Genomic DNA, 16,291 nt, shown 5'->3' with positions numbered 1-16,291 from the left:
AATGTGACCAAGTTTCTTTTCTCGTTTTATTTAACACCCATCCCACCCCAGTGTCCGACCGGACTAGCCCAGGCCCTCTCATGGCGCTGCAGGAAGCCGGTCCTTAAAAAGCAAACCCTAAAAATAAATAAGCAGGGATCCCCACAGTCCGGGGTCCTGGGGGTAATGTCCAACGGCAGTGTGGTCAGTGCGGTCGGTCAGTTCACCAGCAGCGACTGCTCCTCCGAGGCGTCCCTGGAGGAGGGTCAGTGTCAGCCAGGGGCGGAAGGCAGCATTTCCCTCGGGCACCTCCCGGCCCCCCAGCCCCCAATCCCAACCAACACACGAACCTGCCGCAACAGCAGAGGAGGCTGCAGGCCGAGCCGCTCCCACGGCGGAACTTGCCGGACGTGGGGCTGTCCTGGCACTGCGCGATGTAGGCCTGTAGCTCACTCTTCTCTCCGCCCGCACCGCCTGGGTGCTGGGGAGAGATGCCCGGTGGCCCGGCATGAAAGGGGCGCCTTGAGAGCTTGCCCTCCCCGCCACCACCCCTCCCTGTTCCTCGTCGACCAAGCAGGCTCCCAGCTCTGGGCCTTTGCACTTGCTGTGCCTGCCGCTAGTTGTACCTCGTGGCTTCCTTCCAGCGAGACCTTCCCTGACTCCTGAATGTGTGCACACCCCGCATCGTGGTCAGCTGCTGCCACATCTGCGTCCCCTGGTCCCCAGCTGGAGTAAACGTGGTGGCTTTCAGCTGAGGCTTTGCCCCTCCCAACCTCATGGAGGAGCCACCTTCGCTACCCCAAGTTCTTTCTGTCTACTAGGCCTTTGTTTTGGCTGTTCCTTCACCATGGTGCTCCCTCCCTTGGGCTTCCAATTCTTCAATCTAGAACTTTCTGAGATGACAAAAATGTTTGATTCTATACTGTCCAATACGGTAGCCACTAGCCACGCTGGTTTCTGGGCACTTGATATGTGGATGATGTGAGTGAGGAAATGAGTTTGGAATTTTATTTCATTTTAATTAAAATCAAAATTTAAATAATCCCAGGTGGTTAGAGACTACTATTGGATAGCATATTCTAGAAACCTTCCTGGACTCACCCTAATACCAGTCTAAAGCAGGGGGTCCTACCGTCACGTTCCACACTTCCTTCATACCTCTCACCAGTCGGTCATCATACTTCCTTCCGTTCACGTATCATCCTTGTCCACTGGCCTTGGACAGACCGTGTACACCTTGCCTCATTTCCTAGATGCCTGGTGCCCAGCACAGGGCTTGGTCCACAATAGGCCCTCAGACATGTTGGCTAAAAAAGTTATGTTTACCTGCCACCCCCACATTCTGCTCTGACCCCTTTCTCTCCTCTGATCCCTGAAGCCTGCAAGACAACCCCAGCTCCTCTGACCCAAACAGCCCCTACCCAGGCCACCCCACAGTACAGAGAGCTTAGGAGCAGGGCTTCCAGATCCCGACAGTACTGGGTGGAGCCTGGCTTCACCACTGAGTGGCTCACCTTGGGCAAGTCACTGAAACTCTATGGCCTGGTGTCACTGTTGGTAAAAGCAGATGCGGACACCCTACCTGGCCGGAGACCCACCTTGATCAAACTGAGAGTGAGGCAGCTGTGACCATGACATTAGTCCCGCCTGTGACCCCAATTCCAAGCCACCCTCTCCTTTGGCTTTGTAGTCTCCCACATTCTTCTCTCCCTGGGTCACCTTCTCTCCTCTTTCCGTGTGTCCCCCGAGACCCAGCTATGGCCGACTCCAAGGGACCCAGAGCCCGAGCTGTAGCTGAGTGTGAGTGTGGGTTGGCCCCACGGGCAGAGGGACAGCGCAGCTGACCTTGATGGTGTCGTAGGCACCAGTGATGAGCGCGATGAAGAGACTCAGCACCATGTAGATGAAGAGACTGATGAAGGAGTAGAGGTAGAGCTGGGAAAAGAGCCAGACGAGGCTGCTGCGTCCCTGCTGTGCCTGCATCGCCGCGAATGTCACGAACATGTCGTCCCCGTTGATGAGCGAGAACAGGCACTCAGATACCATGGACAGAGAACGGAACTGTGGCCAAGCAGTGAGGTCAGTGGGGTTGTGGGGACAGAGGGAGCCAAGGGCATGGCTGGGGGCAGGAAGAGGACACTGAGGGTAACGGGACAGGACCAAGGACCAGTAGTCACAATGGGGTCACTGTGTAATGACAAAGTCATAGGGTCAAGGCCAGGGTCATCAGGGGTCAGAGGGAAGGTAGGCAGAACATCAGCAGTCATTATGTGGTCACTTGGGAGTCACTGTGGCAGTTAACAATGTTATAAGGTCAATGCCAAGGTCTGAGGGGACAGTGGGCAAAACTGCTGCAGACCTGCTGGTAAGGTACCAGGGGTCAGGTGGGCTTTTCAGTGTGACCAGGTCAATGATAGCTAAACCAAGGGTCAGAGGGCTTAGGAAGTGGCCTTGGAGGAGGGCAGCCGTGAGCACCCTCTACCAGCCCGGGTCCTGGCCAGCTCATACCTTCACATGGTAGGGCCCCAACACGATCCAGCCGCAGAAGCAATAGCCTAGGTAGATGACAGCCACGCAGCAGCAGAAGCGCATGACGCTGGGCAGGGCTACCCGCAGTGTGGCAATGAGGATCTACGGAGAGGCAGATGGGGACCCAACGAGGGCGCGGTCACAACCAGGGTCCGCAGTGCGGATGTGGGGAAGCAGGCAGGGCCTGGCTGGGGGCACTCCTCGGGGACAGCTTAGAAGAGGCAGCGTGGCACTGAGGGGGCCCAAGGGCACCCTATGACTGGACTCAGCTGGGTGGCTATGAAGGGGCAGGTTCACGTGGCCCCTGCCCAAGTACAATGACAGGTACATCTGGGGTGGGCAGGTATGGGGCTAAGAGGCTTGTGACGGGCCATCTGCAGGGGCTGGTGATTGCCATACGTGTATGAATTTGGGGAGGGGGGAATTGGGGGACATGTGGCCGCCACCCAGAGGGAGGGCCCAGCCTGCGCATACAAGGCTTACGTTGTACTTATGGAAGAAGGTCAAGTAGCGGATGACGCCGACCCAGACAAGCAGAGTTGAGGTGCCCAGAAGAATGCTGCAGACATCATAGCTGGCCATGTTCTAGGGGCGGGAGCAATGTCAACCCATCTAGATGGCCATTCCAGGGATTTGGCCCCAGGCGGGCATCGGCTGGGGTGGCAGGAGGGCCAGGGTCTGGAAGAAGCCATCAGGGCCCTGGGTAGGGTGTGGGCAGGACCCACCTTGGCTTCAATGCCAATCTTCATGATGGTGCCCGAGATGGTGAGCACGTCACTGGTGACCAGCAGGATATACCAGCCGTTGACAAATTCCAGCCGTTCCCACATGCTGATGACCCGTCCCCGCTGGCACCACATGAACCTGACAAACTCCTGCAGGAGGCAGGTGGTGTGAGGGCCTCTCCAGGCACAGGAGCCTCGAGCCACCTCTGGCCCTTATGGCCCCAGAGCTGGGCGAGGTTGGCTTGGGCACATGTGACAGTGGGGTGGCTCTCACATTCTGCAGCAGGAAGCCACGGAGCAGGGAGCGGGCACACAGCAGGAAAGAGAAGGAGCAGGTGAGGATGACGAGCACGTCAAAGAGGAGCCGGAAGCTGTTATCTCCTGTGGGGAGGGGGTGTTGGGTAGGGTTGGGGTGGCTCGGGGCCTTGGGAGGCCAAGGCTGGGGCTGGGCCAGGCCTAGGCGGCTGTAGGGCTGGTCAGTGAGCTCATGGGTTATTCTGGGTGAGTCAGAAGTGTGGTCAGTGCTGGTCTGGGGCTTGGGAATCCCTGGGCATTCCCAGGTCAGGGTCCCTGGTCTGCATTGGTCTGGGGCTCAGGGGATCCGTGGGCAGGTCGGGGTCCCTGATTGATGATGTTCTAGGGCTTGGGGATCCTTGAGCAGGGCAGGTCCTTGGTCAGCGCTGGTCTGGGGCTTGAGGTCTCACCGTGCCTGAAGACGCTGGGGTGCTTACACTCCTGGATGTGGGCCTGGGTCACCAGGCTGATGGGGATACGTCCGCTGTATGCCTTGTTGTCAAACGTGATCTGCAGTGGGGTGCACAGTAAGCCTTGGGCAGACCTAGGCTCCCAGACCCACATGACAGATGGTCTGTCTGGCCCCCAGGTTCCCCATCACTCCCATGCTGCCCCTGGCCAAGGGTCCCCCGCCTTGGAGCTCAGGAGCCCTGTGGTGCCATGCCCCACACACCCTCGCCCTGGACACCGTGGGCTCACAAGGACGCTGAAGGTGTAGCAGTCTGGGATCTCATTGTTGATCAGGCTCTGGAGGTTGATGGTCTTCAGCTGGAAGTGGATGGTGACGTTGATCAGCCTGGGGAGGAGGGGTCCGGTGAGGGGGAGGGGACTCTGCCTCTGCCGAGTCCCATGCTGTCCCGAGTCCCATGCTGTCCCATGCTGACTCTGCAGCTGGCAGAGGAAGTGCTCACTCAGCAGGCATCAGCCTGGCCCGCGCCTGCCCCCGCTGTGTGGGGAAGTGGCTGCCAGGGGGCCCCAAGGACACCTGGCATCCTGCCTCCCCCCACCCTCTGCCCGGCCCTGGGGCGGCCCCTCGATCAGGCAGTACTTGTGGAATTTGAGCGTGAGGTTCTTGTAACTTAGGCTGCCATCCAAGAGAGACAGATCATCACTGGGGGGCACAAGGGGTTTCTCGGGGGGGTCCACACCGATGCAATCTGAGGACAGGGAGTCGGAGAAGGGACACTGGAGATGGGGGAGGCATAGGCAGGTCTACCCAGAATCCCTGACAACCTCCCTGATTCACTGATTCACTTGCCACTTTGCGCTTGAATGTTTGTCGTTTGTTCCCCTGTATCCCCCCAGGGTAGGGCCCAGTCTGTCTGTCCCTCACAGGTGTTAGGACCTACGCTCTGTGGGCCCCCACGTGTTTAGTGCATTAACGATGTTAAGACATAGGACGCAGCTCTTTCTGCACACCAAGGATCTTCTAAGCGTGCTGCTTACCTCACATTAGTAATGCTCGCCACATCAGAATTGATCTATCTCCCAGGTGAGTGAGAGGCAAAGCTGGGATTTTAATCCTGGCAGCCAAGGGCTAGCAAGAGCTCAGCCCTGCCTTGTCCACTCACCAGTGATGACCATTGGGTCGATATCGAAGGTGTCATTGGCTGGGTCCACGTGGCCACGGTGGTAATACTGCTGACAGAGGGCCAAGGCCGAGCCATTGGCCCAGGGGCCGCCCCCGCCCCGCACATATGCGTAGCGGCCCAGTGATACATCGGGGAGCATCAGGTACTGTGGGCAGAGAAGCGGAGGGCCCATCAGCCCGGCCTGCTCTCCTCCCACCTCCTGTCCTGCCCTGGCCGCCCATACCTGGTCCACAGCGTAGAAGATAGCCTGGTAGAGCTGCTCCCGCGTATAGGCTGCCAAGGTGTCGTCCGCCCCATCTGAGTAGCCCAGAAGGAAGAGATGGCGGAAGGCAATGGTGTTCTCCTCCCGGAACGTCACTGCCAACTGGTTGCTGAGCCCAAACAGGATGAGCTGGCAGGAGGGACAGGGGGTCGACATTGCTAGGACGGGGCTTCCCTCAGTGCATGAGTGGAGGAAGAGAAGGCCCACTGCCTGAGGGCGTGCGTCCCCATCTTCCATGCCCGCCATTGGCTCCCGATGCACAGCACACAGTGAGCACTCATATATCTCACAGTAGCAATTAATGTACATTAAATGTTTACTGGATGCCAACTTCCATGCTAAACCCAAACCTACAGGATAAGTACCACTGCTGGGCCCCTTTACCAAGGGGAAATTAGTGTAGTAACATGCCCACAGTCACAGCAGTAGACCAGAAGCTCCTTAAGCCAGGGGCTGGGTCTGATCCATCTTGGGGTCCACCTACCCCAGCACAGGGCCTGACATGGGAAGGGGGGCAACTCTCTGTTCAGTCACTGGGTCACTTCTCTTTGAGTCAACCTGGCATCAGACTACTTGGGTTCAAGGGGCAGCAGCTCCTAACCCTTGGTTGCCATGTGACTTAGGACAAGTCCCTTAACCTCTCTGAGCGTCCGCTGCCTCATCAATAAAATGGGGGCGACAGCAGTTGCCAGGACCTCAGAGGGCGTGTGTGAGGCTAAAAGGGGTTGTTCACATACAGAACTCGGAGGGCTTCCTGACTGATTACTGCCACTCCCACTGTCATTATGTACTGTGGAATCAGGACCAGGCTCCAACTCCCACTTTCCTTCAAGGAGAACAGCGGCCACAGGCAGTTCTGCTGGGGCCCTTGCAGGTCTCACCTGCACAGTGACCACCAAGATTTTCACCACTTGCAGCATCAGCTTGAAGGGCTTCCGGCCCTTGGCCCGAAATTTGTCACAGGGACTCATGAAGAAGTACTTGAGACGGCGGCGGAGGTCTTCCTCTTCCAGAGGGGTTGTAGGGGCTGGTGAAGTGCCCTCCTGGGTCCCATATCCGGGGCTGGGGGTCAGGAGGCGCTCTGTCTCTGTGGAAATGGGAGAGAGCAGTGAGGACTGGCCCAGGCAGCCAAGAAAGAACTCTGGGAGAAATTCCGAAAATCTTCAACAGTTTATGGATATATGCAGAAGTGCTGCTGTGAGATTACAAATTTGGGTTTGGGACTCCAAAGGGCTGGGGTTGCTTTCTGTGCGTGGTCGCCACTGAGTATCGTTCAAGTCTCCCCTCCCGCGGTCCTCATGTCTAAGTCAGTCTCCCGAAGAGCCCAGACAGCTGCGGACACGCTTCATTAGAGGTTTGAGCTTTGACACAACTGATGAGAGTCTGAGGAGCCATTTTGAGCCATGGGGGACTCAGACTGCGTGGTGATGAGAGGCCCAAACACCAAGCGCTCCAGAGGCGTTGGGTTTGTCACATGTGCCACCGTGGAGGGGGTGGGTGCAGCCATGAAGGCAAGGCCACACAGAATGAATAGGAGTTGTGGGACCAAAGAGGGCTGTCTCAAGAGGAGATTCTCAGAGACCTGGTGCCCACTTTACTGTGAGAAAGATTTTTGTGGGTGGTGTTAAAGAAGACACTGAAGCACATCACTTAAGAGATGATTTTGAACAGTGTGGGAACACTGAAGTGATTAAAATCACGACCGACCAAGACAGTGCCAAGAAGAGAGGCTTTTGTGACCTTTGATGGCTGTGACTCCGTAGACAAGCCTACCATTCACGACTGTGATGTAAGGAAAGCCCTATCTAAGCAAGAGATGGCTAGTGCTTCATCCAAAGAGGTCAAAGTGGTTCTGCAGACTTCAGTGGTGGTCATGGAGGTGGTTTTGGTAGGAATGACAACTTTAGTCATGGAGGAAACTTCCATGGTCAAGGTGGGTTTAGTGGCAGTCGTGGTGGTGAGAATACGGTGATGGTGGGGATGGCTATAACGGATTTGGTAATGATGGAAGCAATTTTGAAGGTGGCAGAAGCTTCAATGAGTTTGGTAACTACAACGATCAATCTTCACATTTTGGGCCCATGAAAGGAGGAAACTTGGGCGGCAGAGCTCTGGCCCCTATGGTGGTGGAGGTCAATACTTTGCTAAGGTCGCTATGGCAGTTCCAGCAGCAGCAGTAGCTATGGCAGTGGCAGAAGGTTTTAATTACCACCAGGAAACAAAACTTAGCAGAAGAGGAGAGCCAGAGAAGTGACAGGGAAGCTACAGGTTACAACAGATTTATGAACTCAGCCAAGAACAGGGGTTGTGGGGCCTAGCTGCTACAAAGAAGACATGTTTTAGACAATACTCATGTGTATGAGCAAAAACCTCAAGGACTGTATTTGTGACTAACTGTATAATAGGTTATTTTATTAGGTTGGTGCAAAAGTAATTGCGGTTCAAAAGGTTAAAAAAAAAATTGCAAAAACTGCAATTACTTTTGCACCAACCTAATAGCTTCTGTTCTGTGGAAAGGGTAAAGCATTCCAACAAAGGGTTTTAATGTAGATTTTCCCCCCCACCATGCTGTTGATTACTAAATGTAATAGTCTGATCATGATGCTGAATAAATGTGTCTTTTTAAAAATGTGCTGTGTAGAGTTAGTCTACTCTGAAGCCATCTTGGTAAATTACTCCAACAGTGTGAAGTTAGAATTCCTTCAGGGTGGTGCCAGGTTCCATTTGAAGTTTATTTACAACCTGTTTGGGCTCAGAAGCCATGGCCTTCAGAAACTTTGGTGTAATTGAATTAACAATTACTGTGTTGGTGACCTGGAGCTCACCATTAAAAGGGTCACCCAAGCGGAATCATGGAGTTTATTTGGTTATTAATGATTGTTGGCACATCCTATGCAATATATGCATATCTAAATTGAATTATGGTACCAGATAAAATTATAGATGGCAATGAAGCTTGTGTATCATCCATTATCATGTGTAATCAATACACAATTTAATATCCTCTTAAAATATAAAAAAAAGATAGGAGTTGATTTCTGACCCTGATGCTCACCGGCTTGGGCAGGCCACTCAGCCTACCTGAGCCTGTTTCTCATTTCCAAAATGGGGCAATGGCATCTCTCATCAAGAAGCTAAAGATCTGATGCTTGCAAACCACTTATCACAGGGACTGGTACCTGGTAAGAATGTCACAACATCCCATCATTGTTCCTGTTGTTGATTTGTGGGGAGAGAATGAATCGTTTCCACTGGCTTCTCACAGGGTACTCAAGGCCCCCAGGCGTGAACATGGAACTCAGCTATATATTCCAGTATTTTCTGGACAAACACCCAAAGAATGACCTATCTACTCATCATGAGTTGGCCTATCCAGCTGACACTCTCACAGGCCACAGGCCTGGAGAAGGAGAGATCGACAGTAATGGGAATAAGGGAAGGGAGAGCGCCAGTAATTTGCTGAAGACTCACTGTGCACCAGCAGGTGTAATAGCGCTGCCCACATGACAGTTTATGAACTAATATGGCATCTTCATTAAGGCCACCAGCTCCTGGAAATCACACAGTGATCACACAGTCCTAGGACCAAACCCCAGACCTGCCACTTCCCAGGTGGGGGACCTTTCTAAGTCTGTCTCCTCATCTGCAAAGTGGGGGGGAAGTCTCCCCGAGGCTAACACTCTGGAAGTGGCTCAAGAAAGAAGGGAGGCACCCTGAGTCTCAGTAGTTCTTCAGCAAATGGAAGCTGTTCTAAGCACTGCTGATTCCCTTCTACCCCGACCAGCCTAAGAGGAAGCTCTAAGGACTCAGCATCTGCTGGGGTCATAGCTGGTCACAGCAGCCCAGAACTGTCCCGGACACACCCCCACCGCCCCCACTGGGAGAACCCAGCTTCTTTCCAGGCCTGTCGCAGCTGGGCCCCTGCCTGCCGCTACCACCGAGATGACTGTGGGCACAGTCGGAACCTGTCCTGCAGGGAGGGCCAGCTCCTGGCTGTCCCTTTGGAGCTGGACGCCGCCGTGATTGTTTACAAGGCAGCTGGATGGCAGCCAGAGGGCGGGCCTGCCTCCCCAGCTAGGATGGTAGCTAACCCACCCCAGACACTGCCAACTGGAACCCCTTTCAGGTGCCTCCAGCTAGCTGGAGAAGGGGACACCAGCACAGTTCCCCCATGCGAAGCGGAGGCTGAAGAAGCTGGAGGCCGGGCACCCACCACCTGAGTTAAGGTGAGCTGCGCTTCCACGGGTTTAGAGATCTGAAGACGAGCTAGGTGCCGAGGCTCGAGGAGGCAATGCCCCCAGCCGTCCGCCGGAGTTTCAAGGCGGTATCTGCCTTCCGGACGGGGGAGGGAACACCGGGGAGTCTCGCGTGCGCGTGGCAGAAGCTCGTGCGCCGAGTTCCAGCAAAGCGGGGCGATGGGAGCCGCGCTCAGCACGGAACCCGCCGCCGCGTCAGAGAAGCGCGCTCGCCGTCTCGCTTTGGGAACTCGACCAGAGCCTGGGGGTCTAGGAAGGGCAGCTGGGAGTCCCGCCACTCGGAGGTCGGAGAAGCTGGTGCCCCGCCGCCGCCCAGGTTCTAGGAGCCTCCTGCCCCAATTTCCACGGAGGGAACGCGGAGAAGGCAGCCCTGGAGTGTAGGAAAGTGGGAGCTCCGCCGCCTGAGGTCGGGGCAGCTGGCCGCCGGCCTACCCGCCCGCCGCCCGCGTTCTGGGACCCGCGGGGGCGCCCGCGCCCTCACCTGAGCCTCGCCGGCCTACGGGGGCTGCCATACCGCGGAGCGGAGAGCCGGACGCCAGCGGGCGCCGCTATCACTGCGGCCTCGCTCCCTCGCGGTGCGGCTTCAAACCCTGGCGCATCAGCTGACTCGCTCCCCCGGTCACGTGACCTGGGCTTCCTTGGAGGCACGTGACCAGACCCAGTTCCGCCCCCTGCGCCACGCCACCTGCCTGAGCAGTGCGCATGCGTGCTTCGGCGGGCGACTCCGAAGGGCAGTCGCGAGGTCCTAGCGCCGATCGGAGCACAAGGTGCTGGGGGATGGGCTGGCTCTGAGCCTGCCAACGTAGGACTGGCTCCGTCATGCCCGCATCTAGGACCAACCTCTTGGCTTCCATGCAGTTGACTCCCTTACCCTCCGCGCTGTCCCGTGATGACCCTACATCCTATCTCAGGGTTGTTCCTTGCCATCCCACCGGAAATCCTAGGGTTACTCTTAACCCCTTCCTCTTCTGCCCCTCTCAGATGACCTATCAGCAAATCCTATTTCGCTTCTTAATTCTATCCCTAATAGGACCACTCATTTCTACTTGTGTGGCTCTCAGGCCAGTCACCCACCATTCCTGGCCTGGACCGCTGCAGCAACTTCCTCTCTGATCTTAGGCCCCCACTCCTGACCCCCTCCATTCCACTCTCCACCCAGCAGCCAGAAGTATGTTCCAAGAACAGTTAGTATCAGTCCTCTGCCAGATCCCGCCGGTAGATTCCCATTTCTTTGGGATGACAAGCAAACTCCCCACCGCAGTCTACCAGGGCTCTCTGGTCTGCACCCATCTCCTGCCCTAGCTCATCTCTCAGCAGTCCCAGGGCCTTTGCACACTTTCCCCCTAGAGCATAATAGTTAAGAATACAGGCTCTGGAGGACAGATAATTCAGGTTTAAATCTAGGCACTGCCCACCACCACTTCTCTGTCTTCCAAAGAGTCCCTTAAACTCCATGTGTCTCAGTTTTCTCATTTGCAAAATGCTCGATCATAGTTGTCTGCTTCATGGAGCTGTTGAAAGAATTAAGTGAGGCAATGCAAGAGCATAGTACCAGTACCAGGCTGGGCAAATAGTGCTGATGATTAAATTAGTGGTTATTAGGATTATAAAGTTCTTCCTCAGGAAAACTCCCTGACTTAAATAAGAAGTCTTGTATACTTATTCTAGATTGTACCATACCCTGTAATTACTTTTTAAATGCTTCTGAATTTGGCATCTGTGAGCTCTGCCAGGCCTAAGGCCATGCTTATCTTGCTTTCGAGCAATCAAATGCATAAATGGGTAAAGTCCTTTGTCCAGTGGTGTAGCTATAATGTGGGCTTTGAAGAGTGAGGCGTAAGTTAGGGGAGCAGATGGGGCAGGACTGCCCACATGGTTTCATATCAGCCCACTAATTTCAACATGCCATAAATCCCACCATTCTGAGAAACCAAAAGGAAGGGTTGCTGCTCAGACCACCTGCAGAGTAAGTCTGCTCCTGACTCAGGTGACCAGGTCTGGAGGCACAGAGTGGTGACTGCTGGGATGGACTCGTGTGAGATCTTATGGGGGAAGCTGGGAAGCCTGGAGGATGTCAGGAGGAAGCAGGCATTGTGGTTCCCCGATGTATGGCTGGCTCGGGCCACACCTTCCCATCTCCCTAGGAACTGTGCATTAGGGGGAAAAGAGAAACAGGAGAACCATGAAACAGAGCCAGGAGGCAGTGGGAGGATTTTACTAACTGCACAACACACAACTTTCCCAGACCCCATAGGTGCCAGCATCCCCTTCAGCCATCGGGCCCCAGCAGCGCCCCTTGCTCCTGCACCCCCTCGGGACTCTCACCAGTAGAGAGGGCTGAGCTGTCATGGGTGGGAGAGTCGGGGGCAGGGTGGGGATGAGGGTTGGGGTCGGGGCTGGGCACAGGATCCAGGTCCAGGCTGTGGTCAGAGCCACTGTCAGGGCTGGCCACAAGGTCAGGAGTGGCATCGTGACCAGGCTTAGGGTCAGAAGACTTGACAGGTTTAAGGGTGGATTTGGAGCCAGGGCTGAGTTTGGGGCTGGGATTGGGGAGGGGGCACAGCACAGAGCCAGGGTCAGGGCCTAGACCAGAACTGGGGCCCAGGCCAGAGCCGAGCACAGAGACAGCATCAGGACCCAGGAGGGAGACCTGCCCGGACCTCAGCATGGAAGCGGGGCCGAGGCCCAGGCCGGCGGCAGCGGCAGCAGCCGCTGCGGCTGCAGCAGCAGCGCCCTCATGCACCCGCTTGTGCTTGGTGAGGCTGGAGGCTTGGCCGAAGGCCTTGCCGCAGAGCTGGCAGCGGTAGGGGCGCTCTCCAGAATGCACGTGCAAGTGCTGCAGCAGCGCGGAGCTCTGCCCGAAGGCCTTGGAGCAGTGGGGACAGGCGTAGGGCCGCTCGCCCGTGTGGATGCGTAGGTGGTGCTGCAAATTGGAGCTCTGGCCGAAGGCCTTGCCGCAGTGGGGACACCGGTAGGGGCGCTCGGCCGTGTGCGTGCGCTGGTGCTGCAGCAGTGCCGAGCTCTGGCCGAAGGCCTTGCCGCACTGTGGGCATGGGTAGGGCCGCTCGCCGGTGTGCGTGCGCAGGTGCTTCAGCAGCGCTGATCCCTGCCCGAAGCCCTTGGCGCACACCGGGCACTTGTGCGGCCGTGGGCCGCCATGCGTGCGCAAGTGCTGCGCCAGCAACGAGCCGTGCCCAAAGGCCTTGCCGCACACAGGGCAGTGATGCGGCTTCTCGCCGCTGTGGCTGCTGCGGTGCTTCAGCAGCGTGGAGCGCCAGCCGAAGGCCTTGCCACACGCGGCACACTGGTAGGGTCGCGCCCCCGTGTGGATGCCCCGATGCTGGGCCAGCGTGGCGCCATGGCTGAACGACTTGCCGCAGTCGGGGCAGCGGTAGGGCTTCTCGCCACTGTGGGTGCGGCGGTGCTGGCTCAGCCCCGAGCTGCGGCGGAAGGCTCGCCCGCAGTCGGGGCAGGAGAAGGGCCGGGGTGGGCTGGCAGGTGCAGGGAGCACCGCTGGGCTGGTGGCCAAACCCTCAGGGGTGGCAGTGAGGCTGGATGAGAGGGGGTCCAGGTCTGGGGCTTCCTGGGGGCTGAGGGTGTCGCTATTAGGGTCGAGAACCAGAGGGACAGGGCCAATGACGTCTGGATCGAGATCGAAACTTGAAGACATGGGGTCGAGATCTTGGGGATCCGAGTCACGGGTCCCCGAGATGGAGCTCGGAGCTTCCACATCGGTGTTGAGGTCATCGGAGATGGGTTCCAGATCTTCATAGCTGGGATCCACATCTTCAGAGACAGTGTTGAGGTCTTCTGGGTCTTCAGAAACTGGGTGCAGCTCTTCTGGGTTGGGGTCCAGGTCTTCTGAGTCTGAGTCAAGCTCTTCATAAGCAGGTCTCGGGCCTTTGTGGCCTGGGTTCCTGACCAGGACCGAGCGCCGCATCCCAGGTGTGGAAGTGCCAGATGCTTCCCGGGCAGGATCTGCAGGGTGAGGATAGGGTGGGCGAAGGTAGGTTCTGGGGAGCAGGGGGGGGTCTCTTTTGTAGCCTGGGCAAGGATGGGATAGAGGGCTGGGCTGTGCCCCAGAACCCACTTCTGAACACACACATGGATCCTCCTCTTGTCTCAGACAGGGAACCTGTGACTCACACCAGACAGGCAGGGAGAAGAGGGACCCTAGTGGGACATGGTGGGCGGGGCCCCTCCCTTCTCAGCCTCACACCTGGATGGAAGTCATGGGACCCGGCACTAGAGGTCTCCAGTACCCAACTCCATGGCTCTGCCCCTCTCTCCATGCTGGACTCCTCCTCTGGTGGGAAGCTCGGGTCCTGTAGAGGAGAGAGAGTCCTAGGTTCCTACTCCATTATGGGGAAGAGGGTAGATGTTGGGTTCCTATGCTTGTTCGTAAGTACATGGCCTGAATTCCCGTCCCATAGTCAGAGGTGGCATATTTGGAGATTCCTGGTAAGGAAGGGACCTCTGGCTCGCCTCCTAGAGAGGAAGTATCCTGAACTTAGAAGCCTATATCTGGGGAATGAGGGTGGGGGACAAACCACATCTGGTAGTCCTCTGGGGTCCCTGGGGGAACACGGGCTTGCTTCCTGGAGAAGAGACCACCTGAATGCCAGACCTCACAGTTCCAGGGTGGGAGTAACTGTCAAAACACCTGTGCTCCTGAATGCCAGTTCCTAACACTAGAGAAGGAGGTGGGGAAATAATATGTGGGACCATGTGGGGGGTGGGCAGGGAGACCCAAGGATACCATATCTAGGATGAATGGGACAGGTGTCAGTATACCTGTTGTCCGTTTGTATAGGTCCTGAATTCTAACCCCTCGCTTTAGGCCAGGCAAAAATAATACCTGGGAACTCCTTTTGGGTGACTGTGGGGACTCCTGGGTAGAAAGGGGAAATCCGAGCGACTGAGCCCATGGCTGGGGTATAGGGACACATGTCAGGACACTTTTTGTCCGCTCCTGGAGGAAAGATCCTGAATTCCAAGCTGGAGGTAGGGGGGTGGGTAGAGGAACAATAGATGGGTCCCCTTCTGGGGAGCAGGGGGAGCTCAGGGTAACCTAAAGGGAGGTGATGCCTTGAGCTACCCACCCCATGGCATTGGGGGGCAAGCAAACAAATCTGTTCTTGGGGGACAAGAAGACCTTTCCTTCTGGGGAGGGAGACATCCTGAGCTACAGCCCCTTAGTTGGGAGTGGATAGTGAAAGGAGGGGGCTGAATTCCTAGATCACCTCCTCCACCCAGAACCCCAATATCACCTCCTGGGGAAAGGGCTTCCAGAACTCTGGACCCCCAAGATTGCAGAGTGAGAAGAACAATAACTGGAGTCCAAGGGGACAGAGGGAACCCCTGCAACCCCCATAGAGGAAGGGCCTCCTGAACTCCCGACCCCAGACTCAGGGTGGGGAGAACAATGCCCGGGGGCCCTGTTGGGTTCCTGGGAGCAGGGGGTCTGGATCGCCTCCAGGGGAAGGGACGTTCTGAATTCCCCACCCCACAGCTGAGGGGTGGGGATCTAAAGCGCTCCCCCCATCCTTCCCGACCTAAAGCGCTCAGTTCGGGCCCGGCCCTCTCCTGGGGCCGCAGCGGCGGACCGGGCGCGCTAGGCCCGCGGGGCGTTCGGTCCTTCGCATCGCACCGACCCTGCTCTCCGGGCCGGGGCGGGAGGCGCGCGGGGCAGGGGGCGCACCGAGGTCGTCCCGGGTCTCACCCCGCGACGGGGCCCCCCGCCCGCCCCCACCCAGGCTCCCGCCCGCCGGCCCGCTCGCGGGGACACTCACCCGGCGCCCCTCGCCCCTGCCCGGCCCGCCGCGCCCGCTGGCGCCCCCGGGTCCCGCAGCCAGCCCCCCGCCCGCCAGCCCCGCCGGCGGCCCCCTCGGCCCAGCGGCCCCGCCAGGCGCTCCTGGGGAGCGAGAGGGGCTGGCCGAGGGCCGCAGCGGGAGCTGCTGGGACTTGTAGTTCGCTCGCGCCCGCCGCGGCCGTCGCCATCGCTGCCCCCGCCCCCCCGGGCCAGCCTTTGTCCCGGCCCGGCCGCCCCGACCTCGCGGCCGCGCCTTTGTCTGCGCCGAGCGCCGCCTGCTCGGCCGCGCCCGCCCTCTGCGGTGCCAGCCCCTCTCTCTGCCCCTGCCTACTTCCGTCCCTGTCTCTGTCTCTCTCTGCCCGTCTCTCTCTGTGCCTTTCTCTGTCTCTCTCCACTTTAATCCTTTTGTCTCTGTTCCTGTCACTTTTCTACTTCTGTCCCACTGTCTCTGTCTCTCTCTGTCTCTGCCTTCTGCCCATGTCTCTGACTCTCTTTGTTCAAAAAACAGCAAACATTGTCTCTCTCTCTCTCTGGCAGACGAGCAGTGCACATAAGCTTAGCCAAGTCTCTGAGAATCCCTGCAATTTACAAACTTGTTTATTTTTGTTTAATCCAGCATTTCCCTTTAAGGCTCCTCAAGGAAAAGAGTTGGGGATTCTGTCCCTGAGTGTTTCCCTCCTCCTGCCCAGTTGATGGGTCACTCACTGTTGTCACTCTTTGCCTGATGCTCCTTGGAGTGAGGAGAGAAGCCTGGGCCCAGACTTGGAAGGACTCTGGGCAGACTTTACCTGGAGACATAGATCCCGGCATAGAATGAAAAACAGCCTGGCAGCCGGCAACTG

At 57.3% G+C, this 16,291-nt stretch overlaps 2 protein-coding genes across 4 annotated transcripts; both read right to left on the bottom strand.

Annotated features, from left to right (window-relative positions):
• Positions 1–5: 5 nt before the first annotated feature.
• MCOLN1 (mucolipin TRP cation channel 1) lies at positions 6–10,260 on the bottom strand. 3 transcript variants are annotated; one of them, XR_013995087.1, is made up of 15 exons: positions 10,119–10,260; positions 6,263–6,468; positions 5,343–5,510; positions 5,099–5,264; positions 4,576–4,684; positions 4,227–4,323; positions 3,938–4,037; positions 3,508–3,614; positions 3,234–3,383; positions 2,992–3,093; positions 2,488–2,610; positions 1,825–2,040; positions 606–705; positions 330–460; positions 33–234 (listed from the first exon to the last, which is right to left on the bottom strand). XR_013995087.1 is itself a non-coding variant. In XM_081076141.1 (14 exons), the coding sequence occupies exons 1-14, from the start codon at positions 10,147–10,149 to the stop codon at positions 198–200; spliced, it is 1,743 nt and encodes a 580-aa protein (XP_080932267.1). In that variant the 5' UTR covers positions 10,150–10,260; the 3' UTR covers positions 6–197. The 3 variants fall into 3 exon arrangements, 2 of the variants coding, with proteins under 2 accessions (XP_080932267.1, XP_080932268.1); XM_081076141.1 differs by lacking the exon at positions 606–705 and having other exon boundaries at positions 6–234; XM_081076142.1 differs by lacking the exons at positions 33–234; positions 330–460 and having other exon boundaries at positions 536–705.
• Positions 10,261–11,837: 1,577 nt separating this feature from the next.
• Positions 11,838–15,706, bottom strand: ZNF358 (zinc finger protein 358). The gene is made up of 3 exons (XM_081076140.1): positions 15,430–15,706; positions 13,857–13,962; positions 11,838–13,615 (listed from the first exon to the last, which is right to left on the bottom strand). The coding sequence occupies exons 2-3, from the start codon at positions 13,927–13,929 to the stop codon at positions 11,907–11,909; spliced, it is 1,782 nt and encodes a 593-aa protein (XP_080932266.1). The 5' UTR covers positions 13,930–13,962; positions 15,430–15,706; the 3' UTR covers positions 11,838–11,906.
• Between the last annotated feature and the right edge of the window lie 585 nt (positions 15,707–16,291).

The sequence above is a fragment of the Rhinolophus hipposideros genome (assembly GCF_964194185.1).
Source record: "Rhinolophus hipposideros genome assembly, chromosome: 16".
In the NCBI taxonomy this organism is placed as follows: domain Eukaryota; kingdom Metazoa; phylum Chordata; class Mammalia; order Chiroptera; family Rhinolophidae; genus Rhinolophus; species Rhinolophus hipposideros.
This window is presented reverse-complemented; position numbering and strand designations above follow the sequence as displayed.

Bases quoted from the DNA above. Each gene is read 5' to 3' on its own strand.
- MCOLN1 (XM_081076141.1), bottom strand. From the start codon at position 10,149: ATGGCAGCCCCCGTAGGCCGGCGAGGCTCAG. The intron at 4,685-5,098 runs GTGAGTGGACAA...CCCTGTCCTCAG, and splicing joins CGACCCAATGGTCATCACTG to ATTGCATCGGTGTGGACCCC. The intron at 461-1,824 runs GTCAGCTGCGCT...ATCTCTCCCCAG, and splicing joins GTGCCTACGACACCATCAAG to CACCCAGGCGGTGCGGGCGG.
- ZNF358 (XM_081076140.1), bottom strand. From the start codon at position 13,929: ATGGAGAGAGGGGCAGAGCCATGGAGTTGGGTACTGGAGACCTCTAGT. The intron at 13,616-13,856 runs GTGTGAGGCTGA...CTCACCCTGCAG, and splicing joins GTCCCATGACTTCCATCCAG to ATCCTGCCCGGGAAGCATCT.